The sequence below is a fragment of the Pollachius pollachius genome (assembly GCF_949987615.1).
Source record: "Pollachius pollachius genome assembly, chromosome: 7".
NCBI lineage: Eukaryota > Metazoa > Chordata > Actinopteri > Gadiformes > Gadidae > Pollachius > Pollachius pollachius.
The window spans coordinates 758,250-784,710 of NC_136940.1; the positions used below are offsets into that span (position 1 = coordinate 758,250).

Below are 26,461 nucleotides of genomic sequence, written 5' to 3' on the forward strand. Positions count from 1 at the left end.
AGTCATACAGGTGTGGTGCTGATGAGGGAGAGACAAGTCATACAGGTGTGCTCATTGAGAGAGACGAGTCATACAGGTGTGGTATAAAGAACTATATTACAAAGCAATACGTTTAGAAAAACAATGTTTACACATGATGTGAGGTTATGAGAACCCAATCATACATTATTATAAATAATCTGTCCGTAATAGTTCACACGAAACACTCTGAAACTCTCACAAAATATACTCTGGCTAGTTGGTGTTTAAAATGTTATAAAAAAGTAACCCTTGGTATATAAAAGCAATAAAGTGAGGAACGCCCCCTGGTGGCTAATAGCATTATAACGTGATGCTAATGTGACTTATGTAAAAGCAGTACAGTAATGCTAGTGCTAGCGCTGTGTAAAAGCAGTGCAGTAGCACTAGCATAGGCCTACAGTAAGTAACATGTTTAAAAGCAGCATTGTAGCATTAATGCTCTCGTGTGTGGAAGCAGCCCGGGGCCACCTGGAGCCCGGGGCCACCTGGAGCCCGGAGCCACCTGGAGCCCGGGGCCAACCGGGCTACCTGGAGCGCAGCAGCGAGGCGAGGTACACCCAGACAGAGAGCACGTTGTTGGGGTAGGGGTGGACGTACACGGCCAGGGCGAACTCCACGTTGGAGGCCTCCGCGCTGTGGACCCCCGTGCTGAATACCGCCTCCACCACCGGGCGCAGCTCGGAGAACGGCAGGTGGAGGGGGAACCCCGAGATCTGGGGTTAGACAGTACAGAGACAGGTCATTAAGGAGCAGGTAGGGGTTAGACAGTACAGAGACAGGTCATTAAGGAGCAGGTAGGGGTTAGACAGTACAGAGACAGGTCATTAAGGAGCAGGTAGGGGTTAGACAGTACAGAGACGGGTCATTAAGGAGCAGGTAGGGGTTAGACAGTACAGAGACAGGTCATTAAGGAGCAGGTAGGGGTTAGACAGTACAGAGACGGGTCATTAAGGAGCAGGTAGGGGTTAGACAGTACAGAGACAGGTCATTAAGGAGCAGGTAGGGGTTAGACAGTACAGAGACAGGTCATTAAGGAGCAGGTAGGGGTTAGACAGTACAGAGACAGGTCATTAAGGAGCAGGTAGGGGTTAGACAGTACAGAGACAGGTCATTAAGGAGCAGGTAGGGGTTAGACAGTACAGAGACAGGTCATTAAGGAGCAGGTAGGGGTTAGACAGTACAGAGACAGGTCGTTAAGGAGCAGGTAGGGGTTAGACAGTACAGAGACAGGTCATTTAGGAGCAGGTAGGGGTTAAACAGTACAGAGACAGGTCGTTAAGGAGCAGGTAGGGGTTAGACAGTACAGAGACAGGTCGTTAAGGAGCAGGTAGGGGTTAGACAGTACAGAGACAGGTCATTAAGGAGCAGGTAGGGGTTAGACAGTACAGAGACAGGTCATTAAGGAGCAGGTAGGGGTTAGACAGTACAGAGACAGGTCGTTAAGGAGCAGGTAGGGGTTAGACAGTACAGAGACAGGTCATTAAGGAGCAGGTAGGGGTTATACAGTACAGAGACGGGTCATTAAGGAGCAGGTAGGGGTTAGACAGTACAGAGCCAGGTCATTAAGGAGCAGGTAGGGGTTAGACAGTCCAGAGACAGGTCATTAAGGAGCAGGTAGGGGTTAGACAGTACAGAGACAGGTCATTAAGGAGCAGGTAGGGGTTAGACAGTACAGAGACAGGTCGTTAAGGAGCAGGTAGGGGTTAGACAGTACAGAGAGAGGTCATTAAGGAGCAGGTAGGGGTTAGACAGTACAGAGACAGGTCATTAAGGAGCAGGTAGGGGTTAGACAGTACAGAGACAGGTCATTAAGGAGCAGGTAGGGGTTAGACAGTACAGAGACAGGTCATTAAGGAGCAGGTAGGGGTTAGACAGTCCAGAGACAGGTCATTAAGGAGCAGGTAGGGGTTAGACAGTACAGAGACAGGTCGTTAAGGAGCAGGTAGGGGTTAGACAGTACAGAGACGGGTCATTAAGGAGCAGGTAGGGGTTAGACAGTACAGAGACGGGTCATTAAGGAGCATGTAGGGGTTAGACAGTACAGAGACAGGTCATTAAGGAGCAGGTAGGGGTTAGACAGTACAGAGACAGGTCATTAAGGAGCAGGTAGGGGTTAGACAGTACAGAGACAGGTCGTTAAGGAGCAGGTAGGGGTTAGACAGTACAGAGACAGGTCATTAAGGAGCAGGTAGGGGTTAGACAGTACAGAGACAGGTCATTAAGGAGCAGGTAGGGGTTAGACAGTACAGAGACAGGTCGTTAAGGAGCAGGTAGGGGTTAGACAGTACAGAGACAGGTCATTAAGGAGCGGGTAGGGGTTAGACAGTACAGAGACAGGTCGTTAAGGAGCAGGTAGGGGTTAGACAGTACAGAGACAGGTCATTAAGGAGCAGGTAGGGGTTAGACAGTAGAGAGAACACAGGAACACCAACACGGTAGTCCCCCAGACTCACTAACCCCAGGGGCCAGACTCACTAACCCGGGGCCACTCACCCGGTAGTCCCCCAGCAGGGCCTGCAGCTCCAGGCGGTGCTGGTCGGCCGTGTCGCGCCCCCCACTGAGCTCCAGCCGGGGCAGGAAGTGGCGCAGCGTGGAGGTGCAGTAGCGGTTCCAGCGGGTGGGCTGCCGCGGCCGCCACTCCATCAGCTTCTCCTTCAGGACCTTCTCCATCCTGGGGAGGAGGACACAGTCATCAGACGGCTGCTGGAGGAGAGGGTGGAGATAGAGAGGGTGGAGGAGAGAAGGTGTGAGTGCTCCTACCTCTCCTGGAGCTCTGCGGCGGCGGCCCGGTCTGAGCGGCGGTAGACCAGCTCTGGGGGCTGAGGGGAACCAGACACCACAGGGAACAAAACTCACTTCTACTGACCTCATGAGGAGATAGGAGACATCTCCATGACCTCTGAGGAGGCAGGAGACCTCATAAGGAGACAGGAGGCCTCATTAGGAGATAGCAGGCCTCGTTAGGAGATAGGAGGCCTCGTTAGGAGACAGGAGACCTCGTTAGGAGACAGGAAATCTCATTAGGAGACAGGAGGCCTCGTTAGGAGACAGGCAATCTCATTAGGAGATAGGAGGCCTTGAGTGTTAATAGGACATATGAGGGGATAGCAGCACTCTTAAGGAGACAGGAGGCCTCGTTAGGAGACCTTGTTAGGAAACAGGAGGCCTCGTTAGGAGACAGGAGGCCTCGTTAGGAGACAGGGGACTGACCTGGACGCTGGCCAGGCCGGGGTGGGGGAAGGAGCGGGAGAAGAAGGGCTTCCAGAGGTGGGCCTTCCCCACGTCCAGACTGATCCTCATGGGGGAGGCGTGCTCCTGGAGGTTGAACCACACCTGGTGGAGCACAGACCACCAGGGTGAGGGTGAGGGGTAGGGTGAGGGGTATGGTAGGGTGAGGGGTAGGGTTAGGGGTATGGTATGGTGAGGGGTATGGTAGGGTGAGGGGTATGGTGAGGGTTAGGGGTATGGTGAGGGGTATGGTGAGGATAAGGGTTAGGGGTAGGGTTAGGGTGAGGGTGAGGGTGAGTACAGGGAGCAGCGAGGCCCCTGGTGGTCTTACGTTGTCGGCGCTGACCAGGCAGCCCACGGCCTGCAGGGGGCAGAAGGTGTCGTGCTGCCCGTAGTAGTGGCCGCTGCTGGGGTTCCAGATCAGGAAGCGGCTCTGCTCGTGGGTCAGGACGTACGCCGTTGGGCCCTGAGCAAAGAGGAGGGTCAGCGGGCCCAGGGAACAGGAAGGTGGAGGTTCCCCCTGACCACAGGAAGGTGGAGGTTCCCCCTGACCACAGGAAGGTGGAGGTTCCCCCCTGACCACAGGAAGGTGGAGGTTCCCCCTGACCACAGTAAGGTGGAGGTTCCCCCCTGACCACAGTAAGGTGGAGGTTCTACATCTGACCACAGTAAGGTTGAGGTCCCCCTCTGACCACAGTAAGGTGGAGGTTCTGACAACAGTAAGGTGGAGGTTCTACATCTGACCACAGTAAGGTGGAGGTCCCCCCCTGACCACATTAGGGTGGAGGTTCTACATCTGACCACAGTAAGGTGGAGGTTCCCCACCTCCGGTATGGCGGTGCCGATGATAAGCCACGCCTTCTTCCCCATGAACAGGAAGTAGTTGCAGAGCAGCACGGCGTGTTCCTCCTCGTCGCCGGCCAGCAGCGTCAGGAATTGCTGCAGGAAACAGGAAGTACAGGCGTCAGCTCGGTCCCGCCCCTCAGCCAGAGCTCCCAGGGATGTGATTTCATTATTATTTAATTCACTTTACAATAAGCGTACATATATTAGCTAACCATTAATTAACAATGGTCAATGCAGTCATAAGCATTAACTTACAATTACCTTAGTTAATTGACTAATGCCTAGGACTCACGTCACTGGTGCTCCAGAGGTCGCAGGCCCCGGAGAAGGAGGTGCTGTCGGGGAGAGACGGGACCAGGGACACGAACCGGGCCACCAGGTCCTGAGAGGGGGGGTTAGCCGCACCATGACGACCAGAGAAGGGGTTAAGGGGTCAGGGTTTAGGGATCAGGGGTTAGAGGTCAGGGGTTAGAGGTCAGAGTTCAGCGGTTAGAGGTCAGGGTTCAGGGGTTAGAGGTCAGAGTTCAGGGGTTAGAGGTCAGGGTTCAGGGGTTAGAGGTCAGAGTTCAGAGGTTAGAGGTCAGGGTTCAGGGGTTAGAGGTCAGAGGTCAGGGGTTAGAGGTCAGAGTTCAGGTTGTACTGACCGTGGCATCCTGCGGGCTGTTTGGGAAGGCGTCCAGCAGCTCCTGGGGGGGATTTAGGGGCCGTATGAAGCGCGTGATGAACACCGTCTTGCCGCTGATGTCGATGACGGCGGTGAGGCAGGGCCGGTCGGGGAAGCTAAGCCCCGCCTCCTTCTCGAACCGCTCCGACGCCAGCAGCAGACGCTCCTCCTCCTGGCTGTCAAACTACAGGCAAGACCGCAGTTAGCGCCACGCTAGGGCTAGGTTAGCTCCACGCTAGGGCTAGGTTAGCTCCACGCTAGCGCAAGATTAGCTCCATGTTAGCACTAGGTTAGGGCTAGGGCTAGGTTAGCTCCATGCTAGTGCTAGGTTAGCTGCTCAATGAATAAGGGGGGAGGGTCTAGGGAGGTCAGGGGGGAGGGTCTAGGGAGGTCAGAGGGGAGGGTCTAGGGAGGTGAAGGACCTGGCCTACCTTCTCGTCCTTTAGCTACGCAGCATCAGAGCAGAGGGCAGAGGTCACAGCTCAGACAACCATCAGCAATACCAGAATCCCTCTGACCTGTGACCTCTGACCTCTAACCCCAGCCACAGGCACTAGGAGTAAAGGTCGTCTCACATTGATCGCATCCTCTTGCATCAAGGTCTGTACCCTTCACCGTGCATATAACCATTATATATAGCCATTAATTGACAATAATAATAAATAATTATTAATTAATTATTAATAATGTTAATTAATTAACATTAGCTAATGCCTAAGCATTATGTAGAAGTAATGGTTAGGGTTAATCTTTTTAAATAATGTTTAATTAATACCTTAGTAAACATGAACACCATGAATTAACAGCCTCTGTTTAACAGCATAAAGAGACGTAGCCTGACTCGGCGTGATGTAGCCTGACGTAGCGCCCCACCTTCTCCCTGACGGTGTCTCCGGGCACCAGCTGCGGCTCCATGGTGATGAAGACGGTGAGGAAGGTTCCCTCGCTGAGGCTGCGCACCGCGTCGTAGCCGCCGCTGTCGCCATGGCTGCGCTCCTTGCTGTAGCCTAGCAACACCGCCGGCGTGTCCACCTTGAAGGTCCCGTCGATCTGCCCACACAGACCCCGCCCCCCCGTACAGCGGACCAATCAGCACGCAGCTATAACCACCACATGGCCAGATCGTCACGCACACACCTTACTAATGCTGTAGTGCTAGCATGCATTGAGCTACCCGCGTCATTGCTCTTTGGCATGCCAACATGCTAGTGCTAGCACAGTGAAGCAGTTAGATGGTGACCACAGTAAGGTGGAGGTTTATAGTGGTGCTGTGGTGGAGGTGGAGGGCGTGGCGGGGAGGGGCGGGGCTAGGGGCGTGGCCTCACCCGGGCCTGGGAGTAGACGGTGCTGAAGGGGATCTTGACGGAGCCCAGCCAGTGGCGCTCCACCCGGGTGTGGATCGACCGCCCGCGCTCCGCGTCATCCTGGAGACCAGAGGCACCCGTACAGGGTTACTGCAGTACTACACTAGTACTACATACATTAAAGAGTAGTACTACATCGATAAAGAGTAGTACTACATACATTAAACAGTACTAGACACATTAAAGAGACAGTAGCGTGTTAGCGTAGCACTAGATACATTAAAGAGACAGTAGCGTGTTAGCTTAGCACTAGATACATTAAAGAGACAGTAGCGTGTTAGCTTAGCACTAGATACATTAAAGACACAGTAGCGTGTTAGCTTAGCACTAGATACATTAAAGAGACAGTAGCGTGTTAGCTTAGCACTAGATACATTAAAGAGACAGTAGCGTGTTAGCGTAGCACTGGATACATTAAAGAGACAGTAGCGTGTTAGCGTAGCACTAGACACATTAAAGAGACAGTAGCGTGTTAGCTGAGCACTAGATACATTAAAGAGACAGTAGCGTGTTAACTTAGCACTAGACACATTAAAGAGACAGTAGCGTGTTAGCTTAGCACTAGACACATTAAAGAGACAGTAGAGTGTTAGCGTAGCACTAGACACATTAAAGAGACAGTAGAGTGTTACCGTAGCACTATATACATTAAAGAGACAGTAGAGTGTTAGCTTAGCACTATATACATTAAAGAGACAGTAGAGTGTTAGCTTAGCACTAGATACATTAAAGAGACAGTAGAGTGTTAGCTTAGCACTAGACACATTAAAGAGACAGTAGCGTGTTAGCTTAGCACTAGACACATTAAAGAGACAGTAGCGTGTTAGCTTAGCACTAGACACATTAAAGAGACAGTAGCGTGTTAGCATAGCACTATATACATTAAAGAGACAGTAGCGTGTTAGCTTAGCACTAGACACATTAAAGAGACAGTAGTGTTAGCTTAGCACTATATACATTAAAGAGACAGTAGCGTGTTAGCGTAGCACTAGACACATTAAAGAGACAGTAGCCAGTTAGCGTAGCACTATATACATTAAAGAGACAGTAGAGTGTTAGCTTAGCACTAGATACATTAAAGAGACAGTAGTGTGTTAGCGTAGCACTAGATACATTAAAGAGACAGTAGCGTGTTAGCGTAGCACTAGATACATTAAAGAGACAGTAGCGTGTTAGCGTAGCACTAGATACATTAAAGAGACAGTAGCGTGTTAGCGTAGCACTAGACACATTAAAGAGACAGTAGCGTGTTAGCTGAGCACTAGATACATTAAAGAGACAGTAGAGTGTTAGCGTAGCACTAGATACATTAAAGAGACAGTAGCGTGTTAGCTTAGCACTAAATACATTAAAGAGACAGTAGCGTGTTAGCGTAGCACTAGATACATTAAAGAGACAGTAGCGTGTTAGCGTAGCACTAGATACATTAAAGAGACAGTAGAGTGTTGGCGTAGCACTGGATACATTAAAGAGACAGTAGAGTGTTAGCTTAGCACTAGACACATTAAAGAGACAGTAGCGTTTTAGCGTAGCACTAGACACATTAAAGAGACAGTAGAGTGTTAGCTTAGCACTAGACACATTAAAGAGACAGTAGCGTGTTAGCGTAGCACTAGATACATTAAAGAGACAGTAGCGTGTTAGCGTAGCACTAGACACATTAAAGAGACAGTAGCGTGTTAGCGTGGAGCCGTCCTTGCGGCTCCTCCTCCTCACCACTCCCAGCTCCTGGAGCACCTCGTCGAAGAGGTTGATGAAGACGACGTCCTTCACTGCCTGCAGCCCCGTGGTGCTGTAGTCCCCGTTCGGAGCGCTGGAGGGGAACGAGACACCATGAGACACGATACATCCTACAGCCCTCCTCAAACTAACATAACACGTCTCATACTCTACTGTATCATACTCTACTGTACTGTATTCTACTTTATCCTCCTCTACTGTACTGTATTCTACTTTATCCTCCTCTACTGTACTGTATTCTACTCAACTGTACGATACTGTAGCCTGCAGTACCCTCCCGTACCTGAAGGGGAGCCCCAGCTCCTGTATTGTACAGTAGCCTGCAGTACCCTCCCGTACCTGAAGGGGAGCTCCAGCTCCTGTATTGTAGCCTGCAGTACCCTCCCGTACCTGAAGGGGAGCTCCAGCTCCTGTATTGTAGCCTGCAGTACCCTCCCGTACCTGAAGGGGAGCTCCAGCTCCTGTATTGTAGCCTGCAGTACCCTCCCGTACCTGAAGGGGAGCTCCAGCTCCTGGTTCCAGCAGGGGTTGGGCCCCTCAGCAGGGGACGTCTGGAGGACCGTCCTCTGGAAGGACACCTCCACGAAGGGTCTGACCTACACACACACACACACACACACACACACACACACACACACACACACACACACACACACACACACACACACACACACACACACACACACACACACACACACGGTTGACTTGCCGCCCACCAGGAGGAGTAAGATGATGTCTGTTGCTAGGCAACCCATCCTACCTGGCTCAGCAGCCAATCGCTGCACTGGGCGGGGTTCTGGGGAGGGGGGGCGGCGAACGACTCGCTGAAGGAGGGGCCCCCTGGCCTGGCCGGTGCCGGCGGCCTGCTGGAACATCACACAGGGGTCAGGTCAGGGGTCAGAGGTCACAGCAGGGCGGTGGGGGGCCTACCTACTGAAGGGGGGGTCGTACTGGCTGGTCGTAGGTCCTAGGTCATAGGTTAGGGGCCTACCTGCTGAAGGGGCGCCGTGCGGGCACGTCGTAGGTCGGAGGTCAGGGGTCGTAGGTCAGAGGTCGTAGGTCAGGGGTCTACCTGGTGAAGGGGCGTCGTGCAGGTAGGTCGGAGGTCATGGGTCGTAGGTCAGAGGTCGTAGGTCAGGGGTCTACCTGGTGAAGGGGCGCCGTGCGGGCACGTCGTAGGCCCTGATGATGTTGACCAGCAGCCGGATGTCTCCGTCCGTCAGGTTCTGCGCCGTCACCTTCTTCCTCTCCTTGCGCCGCGGCTTCAGCGGCCGCTTGGGCTCAGCCAGCTTGAACAGGTTCAGCCCCAGGATGCTGGTCGCCGTGACAACAGAACGGTGTTAGGGCGCCATGGTTACCGCGGGGGGGGGGGGGGGGGAGACGGGACAGGGAGGGAGTTTGAAGACGAGGATGGAGACGTTATGACGGACGAGGGTTCGGGTTCACCGCTGACTCGACTCGAGCTAGGACACGCAGAGGGCTTGAGGGGTCACGGGGCACGTCGGGGTCAGGGGTCAGGGGTCACGTCAGGGTCACGGGGTACGTCGGGGTCAGGGGTCAGAGGACAACGAGAGACACAGAGTAGAAGAGAGGCACATACCCGGGCCCTGCGCCACTGTGAGGGAAACAACAGACAGCAGACGGTGAATGGACCGCGATATACCGCTGCCACAACACTGCCTCACGTTCACCCATTCACCCACACACCGCCACGCAGACCCTAGCCGTCGGGAGATGAGGGGTTAAAGGGTCTCGGTTCGAGTCCACCTGCCCCAGTGCCCATCGCCTGAGCATATCTGCACCATGGCACTGGAGAGGGAACCAGCGCCCGGCTTTTGTACTGGGAACGCATGCTGGGAGGAAGACGACCTTGAGCCTGTGCGTCTCAATTCATTAGAACAGTGTGGAAAAGTTCATTCATTTCAGTCATTCTCATTTCCTGAGATACTGAATTTGGGGTTGTCATGAGCTGTAAGCCATAATCATCACGATGAACACAAATAAAGGCTTGAAATGTTTCACTTTGTTTGTAATGTATCGATATGATATAGGAGTTTCAATTTTTTAATTGAATTATTTAAATCAAGTCCATTTTCCACACTATTCTAAGTGATTGAGGTGCACCTGTAAGGTGGCGCTACGCCAGGATGACATCATCTGCTCGCCATCAAACGGACCGAGCTGACCCCAGGGGGTCCGTCCCCAGGGGGTCTCACACGGGGGGGGTCTGACACCAGGGGTTCTGAAGGAGTACCCAGAGGTCAACACCAGGGGGCAGCAGTGGTTAGAGGGGAGAGAGATCGTTCTCTTGAGTCCTAGCAGGACATGACACAAGAACGACATTACACCAGAAGTTTGATATGACGACTACACACGCGTCCCAGGAGCGTATTAGAGTCAGCGTTCAACACGCAACCCCTCAACCCCCCGCCTATTCACTGAGACGGGCCCAACGACGGAGTGAGGAGGATCTGGAGAAGTTAGTGTTTACAGATAGTTGGAGAGATACAGTAGTCAGGAGTCAGAGATACAGTCGTCAGTAATTAGAGATACAGTCGTCAGTACTCAGATACAGTTGTCAGTAATTAGATACAGTCATCATTAATTAAATAGTCATCAGTAATTAGAGATACAGTTGTCAGTTATTAGAGATACAGTTGTCAATAATTAGATACAGTCGTCAGTAATTAGAGCTACAGTTGTCAGTAATAAGATACAGCCGTCAGTAATTAGAGATACATTTGTCAGTAATTAGAGATACAATCTTCATTAATTAGAGATACAGGGGTCAGAGATACAGTAGTCGGAGATACAGTAGTCAGGGATGCAGAAGTGATGGAGCGTGTTACCCGATGCTGGGGACCTGTTCCTCCAGGACTAGGTCTGACAGGAGGTAGTGGTGTTTGGCCACCAGGAACCGGTTGATCACCGACTCTCGGATCTGGAGGCGGAAGAACAAGAACAAGAAGGAGATGAAGTTGAGGAGGAGGAGGAGGCCAGGAGAGTGGATGCTCCGTGATGAAGAGGATGTCCCAGAGTCCTCCTCACCTTCTGAAGGTACTTGGCCACCAGAGCTCTGTGGGAGTCCAGGTGTTCTCTGGTGTCCACAATGTCTCCTTCCCTCAGCCTCCTCTCGTACTCCTAACCAGGAGGAACACAGATGCAGGTCATCAAGAGAGGAGTTAGGAGACCTCTCCTCTCCTCAGAGAAGACCTCTCCTCTCCTCAGAGAAGACCTCTCCTCAGAGCGAAGATGTCTCCTCTCCTCAGAGAGAAGACCTCTCTTCTCCTCAGAGCGAAGACCTCTCCTCTCCTCAGAGAGAAGACCTCTCCTCTCCTCAAAGAGAAGACCTCTCCTCTCCTCAGATAGAAGACCTCTCCTCTCCTCAGAGAAGATCTCTCCTCTCTCCTCAGATAGAAGACCTCTCCTCTCCTCAGATAGAAGACCTCTCCTCTCCTCAGAGAGAAGAAGTCTCTTCTCCTCAGAGAGAAGACCTCTCCTCTCCTCACCTGGAACGTCTTGTCGGTGACCTCCCTCTCTAGCGACGGAACACATCTGTAGTTGCGGAACTCTGACACCTCCTGGCTCCTCAGGCGGAGGAGCCGGAACCTCCTGGAACGCTCCAGCTCCTCCTCCGTGGCAAAGTTAAACTCCTCCTGCAGCTGCTCCAGACGGAAGTACTCCGGAGCGGTCACCTCCCCACTGCTCGCCACCTGGGAGGAGGAGGAGGAGGAGGAGGAGGAGGAGGAGGAGGAGGAGGAGCAGGAGTGGGAGGAAGAGCAGGAGGAGGAGGAGAAGAAGGAGGAGGAGCAGGAGGAGGAGGAGCAGGAGGAGGAGTGGGAGGAAGAGCAGGAGGAGGAGGAGCAGGAGGAGGAGAAGGGGGAGGGCCTAGACGTTAGATCTACAGCCCAGAGCAGAGGCCAGCTATGGCCCTGTCTCTAACCACAATGTGACCCCTGTTTTAGGGGGGGGGGGGTCCGCCCCCAGGTGGGAGGGACCAGCCCGAGAGCCCTCCCCTGTGCCCTAGTGACATCACGAGTGGGCGTGTCCAGCCAGATGGGGGCTGGTCCTCTGCTCCTGGGGGCGGACCCCCCTCCCCTGGTCTGGGGGGGGTCTGACCTTCAGCAGCTGCATGACGGCCGTGTTCTGGGGGTCATTGGGGTCCAGGCGCGACTCGGCCGCCCACTGCCCCACCCGCCTCAGGTCCCCCAGACCGGACGCCCCCACAGCGGGGAAGGGGTCCCCGCACCCCCTACACACACACACACACAGAGACACACACAGGCGCACACACACAGACGTTTAGATGAACTCTCTATGTGAGTGAGTGAGTGAGTGAGTGAGTGAGTGAGTGGTTACCTGTGCAGGGCCCCGGGGGGGGGCTGTGTGGGGGGCGGGGCCAGGGGCGTGTCCTCCTCCCCCCCGCCCCAGGATACGCAGCACGCCATCTTACCCGAGGTCAGCAGGGTCTGCCGGTTCCCCCCGTCCTCCTGGAAGGAGAAGGGGACGTCTGGGGGGGGGGGGGGGGGGGAGGGAGGGAGGGGAGAGGGGGAGAGGGGGGAGGGAGGGGGGAGAGAGGGGAGAGAGGGGAGGGAGGGGAGAGAGGGGGAGGGAGGGATGGGGGAGAGAGGGGAGAGGGGGAGGGAGGGAGGGGGGAGAGAGGGGGGAGAGAGGGGAGGGAGGGGGAGAGGGGGAGGGGGGAAAGGGGGTGGGAGGGAGGGGAGAGGGGGAGAGGGGGGAGGGAGGGGTGGGGGGAGAGGGGGGAGGGAGGGGTGGGGGGAGAGGGGAGGGGGGGAGGGAAGGGGGGGGAGGGAGGGGGGAGAGGGGGGAGGGAGGGGGGAGAGAGGGGAGAGAGGGGAGGGAGGGGAGAGAGGGGGAGGGAGGGAGGGGGGGGAGAGAGGGGAGGGAGGGGGAGAGGGGGAGGGGGGAAAGGGGGAGGGAGGGAGGGGAGAGGGGGAGAGGGGGGAGAGGGGGAGAGGGGGGAGGGAGGGGTGGGGGGGAGAGGGGGAGGGAGGGGGAGAGAGGGGAGGGGGGGAGGGAGGGGAGGGCGGGGGGAGAGTGGGGAGAGAGGGGGGAGAGAAGGGGGAGGGAGGGGGGAGAGAGGGGCGCGGTCACACCCAGGCTCTGACAGGCAGAATGTATTCACCCAATGGAAGTTCCTTTGGGTGAGTGAGTGGTGAGGGAGTGAGTGAGTGAGTGGATAGTCTGTGGTGAGTGTGTGGTGGAGGGGTGAGTGTGTGGTGGAGGGGTGAGTGTGTGGTGAAGGGGTGAGTGTGTGGTGGAGGGGTGAGTGTGTGGTGAAGGGGTGAGTGTGTGATGGAGGGGTGAGTGTGTGGTGGAGGGGTGAGTGTGTGGTGGAGGGGTGAGTGTGTGGTGGAGGGGTGAGTGTGTGGTGGAGGGGTGAGTGTGTGGTGAAGGGGTGAGTGCCCACCACTGCCCACGCCCTCGTGAGAGAACAGGACCCTCTGGTTGCTGCTGAACTCCAGCTCCTCTGTGGGGGTCCGGCCCGTCAGCACCGAGGGCTCCGGGACCGGGACACACACCCCCGCCAGGAGGGAGGGCGACGAGCCCCCCTCCTCAAACACCTGCACACACACACGCACGCACATGCACACAGTTAAACTCACACTCACACACACACACACAGTTAAACTCACACTCACACACACACCTGCAGCCTGATGCTCTCGGGGGCGTTGCGGACCCGGAGGTTGAAGATCTGTCCGAAGTGGACCCTGAAGTCGGGGCCCAGGGCGCGGCGGTCCGTCTGGGACACCTCCTTCTCGTTGTACAGCACCTTGACCAGCAGGTGGCGCCGCAGTACCTCCTCACGCCGCGCCAGCTCCGCCCTGACACACACACACACGGGTCAGAGTCACCTCACCTGGACAGGTAGACACCTGGTCAGACCGGGGCAGATAAACACCTGGACAGCTGGTCCCACCTGGTCAGGTAGACACAGGTGACACAGGGGTGATAACTGTGGACCAGGTCGGGGCGGGGTTACCTGGAGACCAGTTGGGGCGGGGTTACCAGGTTGTTGGGGGCGGGGTTACCTGGAGACCAGGTGGGGCGGGGTTACCTGGAGACCAAGTGGGGGCGGGGTTACCTGGAGACCAGGTGGGGCGGGGTTACCTTGGGACCAGGTCGTGGGGCAGGGTTACCTGGTCGTTGGGGGCGGGGTTACCTGGGGACCTGGTCGTTGGGGGCGGGGTTACCTGGTCGTTGGGAGCAGGGTTACCTGGGGACCTGGTCGTTGGGGGTGATGTTCCCTGCCACCGTCAGCTCCGGAACGAGGAGAGGTTCTCCGGGCTTCCTCCGGATCCTGGAGGCCTTCTCCCGGACCCGCGCCTCCAGAGCCCCGAGGTCCGGCCTCTCCGGGGCCTCGGGCCTGGGAGGCCCCTCCTCCCCCTCGGCGTCACTCATTTCCTGTTCACCCTCATCTTCGTCATCCACGTCCTCTTCTTCATCGTCTTCCGTTTCGTCCACAGACTGACCTCTCTTCTTCTTTCTCCTCTTCTTCCTCTTTTGCTTCTTCTTCTGCTGCTTGGCTTTCTGCAATCAGACAGAAGAGACAGTCGAGACACAGTAGAGACAGACCATCAGACAGTCGAGACACAGAAGAGACAGTAGAGCCACAGTAGAGACAGACCATCAGACAGTCGAGACACAGAAGAGACAGTAGAGACACAGTAGAGACAGACCATCAGACAGTCGAGACACAGAAGAGACAGTCGAGACACAGTAGAGACAGACCATCAGACAGTCGAGACACAGTAGAGACAGTAGAGACACAGTAGAGACAGACCATCAGACAGTCGAGACACAGTAGAGACACAGTAGACAGTAGAGACACAGTAGAGGACAGTAGAGACACAGTAGCGACAGTAGAGGACGGTAGAGACACAGTTGAGACACAGTAGACAATAGAGACGCAGTAGAGGACAGTAGAGACACAGTAGAGGACAGTCGAGACACAGTAGAGACACAGTAGAGACAGTAGAGATAGAGTAGAGACACAGTAGCGACAGTAGAGGACAGTAGAGACACAGTAGAGACAGTAGAGACACAGTAGAGGACAGTAGAGACACAGTAGAGACAGTAGAGGAGAGTAGAGACAGTAGACAGAGTAGAGAGACAGTAGAGGAGAGTAGAGACAGTAGACAGAGTAGAGGACAGTAGAGACAGTAGAGGACAGTACAGACAGTAGAGACCATAGAGACACAGTAGAGGACAGTAGAGACAGCAGAGGACAGTAGAGAACAGTAGAGAACAGAAGAGGAGATTAGAGACAGAGTAGAGGACAGTAGAGACAGAGTAGAGGACAGTAGAGACAGAGTAGAGGACAGTAGAGGACGGTAGAGACACAGTAGAGGAGATTAGAGACAGAGTAGAGGACAGTAGAGACGCAGAAGAGACACAGTAGAGGACAGTAGAGGACGGTAGAAACACAGTAGAGACAGCAGAGGACAGTAAAGACCGTAGAGACAGAGTAGAGGACAGTAGAGATGCAGTAGAGACAGAGTAGAGGACAGTAGAGACAGTAGAGAACAGTAGAGGAGAGTAGAGACAGAGTAGAGGACAGTAGAGACAGTAGAGAACAGTAGAGGAGAGTAGAGACAGAGTAGAGGACAGTAGAGACAGTAGAGAACAGTAGGGACAATAGAGGACAGTAGAGGACAGTAAAGACCCCGTCAGACAGTGACACCTGAGAAGGTAGGCCTTAGTTTTAAAGCCTCCCACCTGCTGCCTCCTCCAGACCTTCCACTCCTTCAGCTGCTCCCTGTAGGCGCTGAGCTTCTTCTGGTACAGCTCCTCACTCTCCGTCTCCTGCTCCATCACCTCCATCAGCACCTCCTCCTCGTAATGCCGCTCGTCCAGAGCCAGCTCCACCTCCTCCCTAGGGCAGCAGGGGTCAGGGGTCAGGTTCAGGATTAACACCTGTAGAGCTATGACATGCGGACCAGAGGAGGGTAACATGTGGACCAGAGGAGGGTAACAGAGACCAGAGGAGGGTAACATGCGGACCAAAGGAGGCTAACATGTGAACCAGAGGAGGCTAACATGCGGACCAGAGGAGGGTAACATGTGGACCAGAGGAGGCTAACATGTGGACCAGAGGAGGCTAACATGTGGACCAGAGGAGGGTAACATGCGGACCAGAGGAGGGTAACAGAGACCAGAGGAGGGTAACATGCGGACCAGAGGAGGGTAACATGCGGACCAGAGGAGGGTAACATGCGGACCAGAGGAGGGTAACAGAGACCAGAGGAGGGTAACATGCGAACAAGAGGAGGGTAACATGCGGATCAGAGGAGGGTAACATGTGGACCAGAGGAGGGTAACAGAGACCAGAGGAGGGTAACATGCGGACCAGAGGAGGGTAACAGAGACCAGAGGAGGGTAACAGAGACCAGAGGAGGGTAACATGCGGACCAGAGGAGGGTAACATGCGGACCAGAGGAGGGTAACATGTGGACCAGAGGAGGGTAACAGAGACCAGAGGAGGGTAACAGAGACCAGAGGAGGGTAACATGCGGACCAGAGGAGGGTAACAGAGACCAGAGGAGGGTAACATGCGGACCAGAGGAGGGTAACAGAGACCAGAGGAGGGTAACAGAGACCAGAGGAGGGTAACATGCGGACCAGAGGAGGGTAACAGAGACCAGAGGAGGGTAACATGCGGACCAGAGGAGGGTAACAGAGACCAGAGGAGGGTAACATGCGGACCAGAGGAGGGTAACAGAGACCAGAGGAGGGTAACAGAGACCAGAGGAGGGTAACAGAGACCAGAGGAGGGTAACAGAGACCAGAGGAGGGTAACATGCGGACCAGAGGAGGGTAACAGAGACCAGAGGAGGGTAACATGCGGACCAGAGGAGGGTAACAGAGACCAGAGGAGGGTAACATGCGGACCAGAGGAGGGTAACAGAGACCAGAGGAGGGTAACAGAGACCAGAGGAGGGTAACATGCGGACCAGAGGAGGGTAACAGAGACCAGAGGAGGGTAACATGCGGACCAGAGGAGGGTAACAGAGACCAGAGGAGGGTAACAGAGACCAGAGGAGGGTAACAGAGACCAGAGGAGGGTAACAGAGACCAGAGGAGGGTAACATGCGGACCAGAGGAGGGTAACAGAGACCAGAGGAGGGTAACAGAGACCAGAGGAGGGTAACAGAGACCAGAGGAGGGTAACATGCGGACCAGAGATGGGTAACAGAGACCAGAGGAGGGTAACATGCGGACCAGAGGAGGGTAACAGAGACCAGAGGAGGGTAACAGAGACCAGAGGAGGGTAACAGAGACCAGAGGAGGGTAACAGAGACCAGAGGAGGGTAACAGAGACCAGAGGAGGGTAACAGAGACCAGAGGAGGGTAACAGAGACCAGAGGTCTGGTTACCTGCGGAGGCAGAGCTTGTAGGGCGTGTTGGCGTAGCGCTGCAGCTCCCTCAGAGCCTTGACCTCCTTCCAGAGCTTCACCATGTTCCTGAGCAGCGTGCGGTCCTTCTCCAGCTCCCCGTCCCTCAGCAGCCGGGTGTTCCTGACCTCCAGGCGGTACTCCGAGACCCCCCGCTGCATGGCGGGCGTGAGGGCCCCCCCGCCGGGACCCTCCAGCATACGACGCAGGGCACTCCTCAGACCGTCCAGCTGCAGCCCGCGAGAACACGTCACAACCTCAGAACCTCAGAACATCAGAACCTCGGTACATCAGAACATCAGAACATCAGAACCTCAGAACCTCAAAACATCAGAACCTCGGTACATCAGTACATCAGAACCTCAGAACGTCAGTACATCAGAACCTCAGAACCTCAGTACATCAGAACCTCAAGACATCAGAACCTCAGAACCTCAAAACATCAGAACCTCAGAACCTCAGAACCTCAAAACATCAGAACCTCAAAACATCAGAACCTCAGTACATCAGAACCTCAGTACATCAGAACATCAGAACATCAGAACCTCAAGACATCAGAACCTCAGAACCTCAAAACATCAGAACCTCAGTACATCAGAACCTCAGTACATCAGAACATCAGAACATCAGAACCTCAGTACATCAGAACCTCAAGACATCAGAACCTCAGAACCTCAAAACATCAGAACCTCAGTACATCAGAACCTCAGAAAATCAGAACATCAGAACATCAGAACCTCAGAACCTCAAGACATCAGAACCTCAGAACCTCAGAACCTCAGAACCTCAGAACCTCAGTCCATCAGAACCTCAGAAAATCAGAACATCAGAACATAGACCCTGTACTGCTCACCGACAACACATCTGGAACCTCTGGAACACAGACCCTATACTGGTCACAGGGAACACATCAGAACACCAGAACCTCTGGAACAGTCAGACAGTCTGACCTTGTCGGGGGGGCTCTAACCTTGTGGTTGGGGGGGCTCTGACCTTGTGGGGTGCTCTGACCTTGTGGGGGGGCTCTGACCTTGTGGGGGGGCTCTGACCTTGTGGGTGAGGTGCAGGCTGAGGTTGCCCCTCCCCCTGCTGAGGTGCAGGTCGTAGCTCTGGGCCAGGCGCGCGGTGAGGACGTGCTCGCGGCTGAAGAGGGGGTGGTGGGAGAAGATGAGCCCCGACACGTCCACGTCCAGCTGGTACTCGCCCTGGGGCCCCGCCCCCCGCACGGCATGCTGGGACATCACAGCCTTGGGGAGGAGCCAGAGGACAGGCGTGACCTTTGACCCCATCGTGCATGACCCCAAGGTCCTTTGTTTATGATGTTTTTATCACGTTACTTTTGTAATCATGATAAAAACATGAGAGAGGGTGAGCGAGCGAGAGAGAGAGCAACCTTTTGGTAGACGGTATGCAGGGCGGGGTCCAGCTCCTCCTCCAATAGGAAGAGAGGGGGTCTGGTGGACGACTCCTTGATGGGGTTGGGCAGCGCCAGGATCCGCCCATCGTCTCCGAACCAGCGCTGGCCCTGAGGATCGTTCAGAGAAACAACGACATAGCGCTGTGGGTACGGTCAGCATGTTCACAGGGCCAAGCACTAACCATCACTGGGTTAACCCGCTCCCCGTCTACAACAGAGGGTAAGAGGCTGCACCATGCTCAGCACTGTTCTAAGTGCCAGGGCGTAAACCGTACAATAGCTGTGTTCCAAATCGTTCCCTATACGGATATAGTGCACTATATAGGGTGCTCGCCATTTTGTAGTGGTGTTCGAATTCTCAGTGGTTAATTTCATTCACTATATAGTGGACATAAAATACCAAAAGTTTAAGTGAACATACGATGTTCCCTACATGTTACTCCCGTATACCACAATGCAATGCGGTCGTTTACAAATGTTCAGCGTAGTGTCCGAATTCTGGTTTGTTCGTTCCCTATATAGTGCACTATATCATGAACACTATATAGGGAATAGTGAGTGAGTGAATAGGGAACGATTAGGGAACGATTTCGAACACAGCGAGGGGGGGGCTATGCAGAGTCTAGGTGACTGCAGAGCCAGGTACACCATAGATACTCTTGATATATATTATATAGAATGTCTCCCTGATGCTGCTGACATGAACCAGCCTCACCCCTAACACCCACCCCCCTCCCCCCCGGCTGTGACGCCCTACCTCTTCCTGCTTCAGGACCCGGTTCTCCAGGATGTTCTCGTTGCTAGGGGTGACCGGGGGCCGTTCCCCCACGTACAGCCCCTCCTCCTCCAGGTACCTGGGCTGGGCGTCGTCGGGCAGCTTCCTCGACGACGGCACTGAGTGGGGGGGGGGATGGGACACATGAGTCAGCACCACTACAGCCGTCACCTCCTCCATCACAATAACAGTGTGGTACAGGAAGTGTTGAGCAGCGTGGTAAAGGTCGGGGTTAGGGTCAGGGTCAGGGTCAGGGTCAGGGTTAGGGTCAGGGTCAGGGTCAGGGTTAGGGTCAGGGTCAAGGTTAGGGTCAGGGTCAGGGTTAGGGTCAGGGTCAGGGTCGGGGTAAGGGTCGGGGTCAGGGTCAGGGTAAGGGTCATGATTAGGGTCAGGGTCAGGGTTAGGGTCAGGGTCAAGGTTAGGGTCAGGGTTAGGGTCCGGGTTAGGGTCATGGTCAGGGTTAGGGTCAGGGTCAGGGTCAAGGTTAGGGTCAGGGTTAGGGTCCGGGTTAGGGTCATGGTCAGGGTTAGGGTCAGGGTCAGGGTTAGGGTCAGGGTTAGGGTCAGGGTCGGGGTAAGGGTCGGGGTCAGGGTCAGGGTAAGGGTCATGATTAGGGTCAGTGTTAGGGTCAGGGTCAGGGTAAGGGTCAGGGTTAGGGTCAGGGTTAGGGTCAGGGTTAGGGTCAGGGTCAGGGTTAGGGTCAGGGTCAAGGTCAGGGTTAGGGTCAGGGTCATGATTAGGGTCAGTGTTAGGGTCAGGGTTAGGGTCAGGGTCAGGGTCAGGGTTAGGGTCAGGGTTAGGGTCCGGGTTAGGGTCAGGGTCAGGGTTAGGGTCAGGGTTAGGGTCAGGGTCAGGGTCGGGGTAAGGGTCGGGGTCAGGGTCAGGGTAAGGGTCATGATTAGGGTCAGGGTCAGGGTTAGGGTCAGGGTCAAGGTTAGGGTCAGGGTTAGGGTCCGGGTTAGGGTCATGGTCAGGGTTAGGGTCAGGGTCAGGGTCAAGGTTAGGGTCAGGGTTAGGGTCCGGGTTAGGGTCATGGTCAGGGTTAGGGTCAGGGTCAGGGTTAGGGTCAGGGTTAGGGTCAGGGTCGGGGTAAGGGTCGGGGTCAGGGTCAGGGTAAGGGTCATGATTAGGGTCAGTGTTAGGGTCAGGGTCAGGGTAAGGGTCAGGGTTAGGGTCAGGGTTAGGGTCAGGGTTAGGGTCAGGGTCAGGGTTAGGGTCAGGGTCAAGGTCAGGGTTAGGGTCAGGGTCATGATTAGGGTCAGTGTTAGGGTCAGGGTTAGGGTCAGGGTCAGGGTCAGGGTTAGGGTCAGGGTTAGGGTCCGGGTTAGGGTCAGGGTCAGGGTTAGGGTCAGGGTTAGGGTCAGGGTCAGGGTCAAGGTTAGGGTTAGCATAAGGCTACCTGTCAGCAGGCTGGGCGTGAAGAGCAGGCCAGAGTCCTGGAGGAGGCGGGACTGGTAGCCCAGGTAGTCCGCCCTCCTCACCTCCAGGAAGTCCTGGGACGACTGGTCGATGATAAACACCTCCTCCTCCTCCTCCCTCACCAGGGGCACCTCCTCGTCCTAACCGGGAGGAGAGGAGGAGGAGGAGGAGAGAGGAGGAGGAGCGGGGGGAAGATGAGAAGGAGAGAGGAAGAGGAAAAAAAAATAGTAATAAAACAGGAAACTCCAGAACTCTAGGGACGTTAGTTAAAGGGCTGTATCAGCAACAGGCTAGCCACCCGGATGCTAACCCGATAGCTTCAGGACTGTCTGGTTTCCACCACCTGTTGACCATCACAGTGGTCCTCCTAACACTGAATGTTCCATAACCCACTGCACCGTACCTGTTCATACTCCTCCTCCTCGCTGGCCCCTTCCCCTTCTCTCTCTGCCTCCTCCTCCTCCTCGTCATCATCCTCTCCCTCTTCCTCAGCCGCCATCTTCTTCTTCTTCCTCTTCCTCCTCGACTTCTGGTCGGTTCCTTCCTCGGGTTCAGGGTCGAAGTTGAAGGTGAAGAAGTTGTAGGACTCCTCCGCCGTCGGTCGTCCTTTCTCCCCCTAACACCCCAAAGAAACACCCGGAATAGACATCAACACCACACAAACCACAACCACATGAGCCCAGGCCTGGTGGGGTGTGTTGGGCCGTGTTGGGGTGTGTGGGGCCGTGTTGGGCCGTGTTGGGGTGTGTTGGGCCGTGTTGGGGTGTGTTGGGGTGTGTTGGGGTGTGTTGGGGTGTGTTGGGGTGTGTTGGGGTGTGTTGGGGTGTGTTGGGGTGTGTTGGGCCGTGTTGGGCCGTGTTGGGGTGTGTTGGGGTGTGTGGGGCCGTGTTGGGGTGTGTGGGGCCGTGTTGGGGTGTGTGGGGCCGTGTTGGGGTGTGTTGGGCCGTGTTGGGGTGTGTTGGGCCGTGTTGGGGTGTGTTGGGCCGTGTTGGGCCGTGTTGGGGTGTGTTGGGGTGTGTTGGGCCGTGTTGGGATGTGTTGGACCGTGTTGGGGTGTGTTGGGGTGTGTGGGGCCGTGTTGGGGTGTGTTGGGCCGTGTTGGGGTGTGTTGGGGTGTGTGGGGCCGTGTTGGGGTGTGTGGGGCCGTGTTGGGGTGTGTGGGGCCGTGTTCCGGGCGTGAGGGGTGTTCCGGGCGTCAGGCCTTACGCGTCTGGCCGGCTCTCGGGGCATGGCGGCGGGGCCGGTGGAGGTGGGAGCGTCGCTGGGCCCCGGTTGGTCCGGCTCCCCCTGGAGGATGGAGTTAAACATCAGCGGCCTCACCGTAGGGGCGGGACGAGGCATCGACGCGGCGGTACAGCGCCGCCCGTCTCCGTGCGAGCTACACTACACTGGAATAAGGCGCTCTAAACACACCTCCAGGTGGCGCTCAAAACACGACTGAGAGAAACCTGAACTGAAGTTAACGAACAAAAGACGATTAAGGGAAACACTTAATTTGGGCCGTGAATAAGACGGGGAGTCCAGCACTTAACCTTTTCACAGTCATTTTATGTTCATCGAGAGACATTTATCGTGACGCATCGTTACAGGAGTATATTGATTATGCCAGAACGGCTGTATGGCGATGTTATGTGGGCCATGCATCGCGAGGAACCCTGTGATCCATACTGGACTCTGCTGGAGGCCGTACCCGGGGCCAGGGACTCACCTGCCGGTCGAACCTGGTGAGAGGGTCCCGGTCTCGGAGGCTCTGCAGGCGACTCCCAGGCTCCATGGAAGCCTCCTGCTGCAGGAAGCTCTCTGCTTTGCTCTGGAGCAGAGAGACAACATCTTCAAGCACCGACAGTTAGAAGAAGAGGCAAAGTTACCTTCATTACGTCTTAGTACACATCTCAGGCTTGGGTAAGTCAATAAAGTAAAAAAATTAAAATATGTATAAATAAGTAGCAGCTTCAATAGATCACAATAATAAATAATTATAATAAAATTAATGTAAGTGATAATAAGTAGAGAAACTAAAATAGTGGTAAGAAGGAATAATAAGTAATCAGTCCCTCCAGAAAAATGCAGCGTTTTTTTGTGATTGTTGCGGCCAAAAATCCTTGATTATGCGGCACGTTTTCTTAAAAAATGAGATGAAATATGCGGCATATTTATGCAATTTTATACGATGAAATTGAGGGAACTTGCGGAAAAATGCGGGAACTTGCGAAAAATGCAGCTTTTCGATGGCGTTCACGTCGCGTAATTACGTCACTTAATAGCGTTCCCATGGCAACAGGGGGAAATGGCTGTTCTTGTGTGAAGTAAACGCAAAATTTTCAACTTTCTGCTAAGATATATGTGACTTTTTTGCAATGAAAATGCGGGGATTATGAAATCATGAAAGCCCCGCATATTTTGCGCGGAAATCTGCAATTTATGTGGTGCAAGTGCGGGATATTTGAAAAAATGCGGCCGCAGCATGAATATGCGGACTTTGGCTGATTATGCGTTGAATTATGCGATCGCATAATCGCGTTTTTCTGGAGGGACTGAGTAATGAGGTGAAGTAAAGAGTAACGTGTAAGTGTAAAATGTTGTAGAGGTAGTGGTACCAGCCAGGTTGGTTCTATAGTCCTAGTTATCAGGGGGCTGGTTATGAGAGTGCTAGTTAAAGGTAGAGGGTGTGGCGTGAGGGGGGCGGTACCCTGGCGGCTCTGAGCTTCTCTCTCATTCGCTGCCTCATGGACTGGTCCGAGCGGCTGGAGCTGGGCGTGTCTACGACCCGCTCTGATTGGCTGGAGCTGGGAGGCGGAGACACACCTGGAGACAGAACACACAGGTGAAATAAATCACAAATAAGAAATGTATAAATAATATGCTGATCAATATTACTATAACTAGTAATTTTAAAGAGTTAAGACCAGATAAGAGCTTCAGCCATCCCAGACTTTTTAGTACTTCCTGTTCTCCTTGTTCCCGTTGCCAGGCAACGCCCTCTTCCTCCTGAGCCCCTGACCCCCTACTGGGGGTCCAAGGTTCGGCCCCAGGTCCCAGACTCACCGGCCTGGGGTCCGGGGGGAGGTCTGGAGACCACCAGCGGCGCCAGGCCTCTCCTCCTGGACGCCCCCACCTCCTTCACCTCCTCCTCCTGCTGCCCCTCGTGGGGGAGGTGCTGGCTCCTCTCCTCCACCCGTTCTCCTGATCCGGAGACGGAGCCCACCTCCTGGAGCTGAGAGGGAGGCAGAAGGTAGACCTTGTTCAGCCGGAGGGTCCTCACCCAGGCCAGTGGCTCAGAGGGGGAGCAGGAGGTGGACTCTACCCTGTTCTTGCGCCTCTGTCTCTGGGCCTTCATCTGCCTCTTCAGGGTGTCCCCGGGGTCCTGCTCCGCCGCGCTCAGGTCCTGGGGCGGTGGGAGAGGCGTTCAAACACTGGTTCAGCTACAGAGCCGTCAGCAGATCCACGCCATGCAGTACAGGACGCCAACACTCAGCTAGGACATGGAGGTTCTAGAGGAAGTGGAGGTCCTACAGGAGAAGGTTCTAGAAGAAGAACCTACAGGACTCTGTAGAGTAGAAGCATAACCTGGACGCGCTTCATGTGACCCGCCACTCCGGGTCAACGTGGGAACGTCCCGTACTGTGGGGGGGACCTCCTGGGGTTCCAGGTTTACAGAAACCCCGTCTCCTCTGGTAGCTCGTTACGGAGCGCTGGGTCACATGACGGGGCCACGCCCGGGCTGAAGCTACACCCACTACAGACCCACTACAGACCTACTACAGACCTACTACAGACCTACTACAGACCTACTACAGACCACCACTGAGCACGGTACCGACCTCCAGCGGCCTGTGGACCCGCTCCTCGCTGCCGTGGGGCACCAGAGCCTAGCAGGGGGGGGGGGGGCGAAGGAGACTCAAGGATCAGACCGCAGGTCAAAGGGCAACGCAGCCAGGGGTTCATTAGGCTTAGGGCTTATCCACCCTGTCTGGAACCACGTCCAGACCGGAACCAGGTCCGGTTTGGACCTGCTTCCGGTCTGGTCTGGACCCGGTTCTGGTCTGGTCTGGACCTGGTTCCGGTCTGGTCCGGACCTGGTTCAGGCTCTTCCTTAGAGGTCCAGGCTGATGTCAGCTGGATGTAGATCAGTGTGTGTGTCTTAAGTTAAGCATCAGCCCCTGGTCTCGGTGGGCGTTACCTGCTGGTCCGCCTCTTGGCGCTTCCCCAGGGATTCCTGGAACGCTCGCCGCTTCTTGCGCAGCTTCTCCCCGATGTCACTGGAGGACGGAGGGAGGGTTAGGCCAGCTCAGGGAGGCGGGGCTATAGAGGGGGGGGGGGGGGGGGGGGGTACTCTAGAGAGGGGGGGTATTTACCTGGCAGACGCCATGGCTCCTCCCTCACGGAGGCTGAAGTTTCTCTCCACGGACGTCTTTAAGACAACAAAACAAACCTCAAACATCAACCTCTGAACAACGTGACAAAGTAGGTAACAAAAACAACACTTTACACAACAAATTCAGACAAACGGACACCTATGTAAGGATGTAACGAAACAGTGTAACGACAAACTCAGTAACATTTAAAGACACACTAAGTAAGGGTACACTATGTAACGACACACTATGTAACAAAGTAAGGACACACTATGTAACAAGCTCTGTAACATGTAACGACACACTATGTAACGACACACTGTAAAAATGTAACGGCACATTATGTAACGAAGTAAGGACACACTATGTAATGAAACACTACGGAACGACACACTCTGTAACATGTAATGACACACTATGTAACGAAAGGACATCCTATGTGACGACACACTCTGTAACATGTAATGACACACTATGCAACGAAGTAACGACACATTATGTTACGACACACAATGACAACAACCTATGTAACGTAGTAACGACCCACAATGCAACACGTTGTGTTGTTGTCGCGGATTGTTTGCGCTGGGGAAGGGTAACATAACACTTAATTACAGACCGAGGACTGAGTCACACAATAGTGGTGTTGTGTGTAGGTGTGTTTGTGTCGGTGTGTGTTTCGGTGTGTGTGTAACGCACACCCACGAGACGGCGGTACTTCAAAGCGCGGACCGGTTCTGCTCCGCGCGCTGCCTGGTTACCATGCGAACGGCCCGCTCCACCTACCTTGACTAGCCCGCCCAGGCTTAGCGGGGCTTTGTGCGTAGCTTTCTATTCGTCTACACAGCCTTCAATCAACGCACACGACTGACGTCACTAAGCAGCCTACTACGGGGTCCGGTAAGGCTCAAAGTTCATTAAGTCGATAGCAAAAGGTCTGTTTAAATTCATGATTTAAACAATGGATATGCAGATGTTTAATTATATGTATTGAGATGTATTGAGATGAATAATACTTAAACAGTGTTTGTTGATTTTATGGGATTTAATACAGAGTTACGCACACACGTATAGCACACACGTATACGCAGACACACGCAAACAAACACACACACACACACACACACACACACACACACACACACACACACACACACACACACACACATAAATACACAAACATACATCATCCAAATTTCTAACTCAACTTGTA

The 26,461-nt window shown here is 54.6% G+C and overlaps 1 protein-coding gene across 2 annotated transcripts; it reads right to left on the reverse strand.

The window, feature by feature from the left end:
* Nucleotides 1-162: 162 nt before the first annotated feature.
* Nucleotides 163-25,966, reverse strand: cc2d2a (coiled-coil and C2 domain containing 2A). 2 transcript variants are annotated; one of them, XM_079739929.1, is made up of 37 exons: nt 25,950-25,966; nt 25,249-25,304; nt 25,074-25,152; nt 24,198-24,278; nt 23,939-24,107; nt 23,583-23,698; nt 22,602-22,703; nt 22,100-22,180; nt 21,297-21,509; nt 20,874-21,033; nt 19,457-19,593; nt 18,676-18,807; nt 18,332-18,529; nt 17,265-17,512; nt 15,607-15,763; nt 14,105-14,418; nt 13,535-13,712; nt 13,295-13,448; nt 12,223-12,373; nt 11,983-12,115; nt 11,373-11,576; nt 10,912-11,004; nt 10,713-10,804; nt 9,010-9,177; nt 8,624-8,729; nt 8,356-8,459; nt 7,840-7,936; nt 6,085-6,183; nt 5,633-5,809; nt 4,740-4,943; nt 4,388-4,477; nt 4,075-4,188; nt 3,581-3,715; nt 3,232-3,354; nt 2,782-2,840; nt 2,515-2,692; nt 163-734 (listed from the first exon to the last, which is right to left on the reverse strand). In XM_079739929.1, exons 2-37 carry the CDS (start codon nt 25,260-25,262, stop codon nt 546-548), a joined length of 5,049 nt encoding a protein of 1,682 aa, XP_079596055.1. In that variant the 5' UTR covers nt 25,263-25,304; nt 25,950-25,966; the 3' UTR covers nt 163-545. The 2 variants fall into 2 exon arrangements, with proteins under 2 accessions (XP_079596055.1, XP_079596054.1); XM_079739928.1 differs by lacking the exon at nt 25,950-25,966 and having other exon boundaries at nt 25,249-25,365.
* Nucleotides 25,967-26,461: the final 495 nt, after the last annotated feature.

Bases quoted from the DNA above. Each gene is read 5' to 3' on its own strand.
- cc2d2a (XM_079739928.1), bottom strand. From the start codon at position 25,334: ATGTTTGAGGTTTGTTTTGTTGTCTTAAAGACGTCCGTGGAGAGAAAC. The intron at 8,460-8,623 runs GTAGGATGGGTT...GTGTGTGTGTAG, and splicing joins GCGATTGGCTGCTGAGCCAG to GTCAGACCCTTCGTGGAGGT. The intron at 735-2,514 runs GTGAGTGGCCCC...GTCTAACCCCAG, and splicing joins CCCTGCTGGGGGACTACCGG to ATCTCGGGGTTCCCCCTCCA.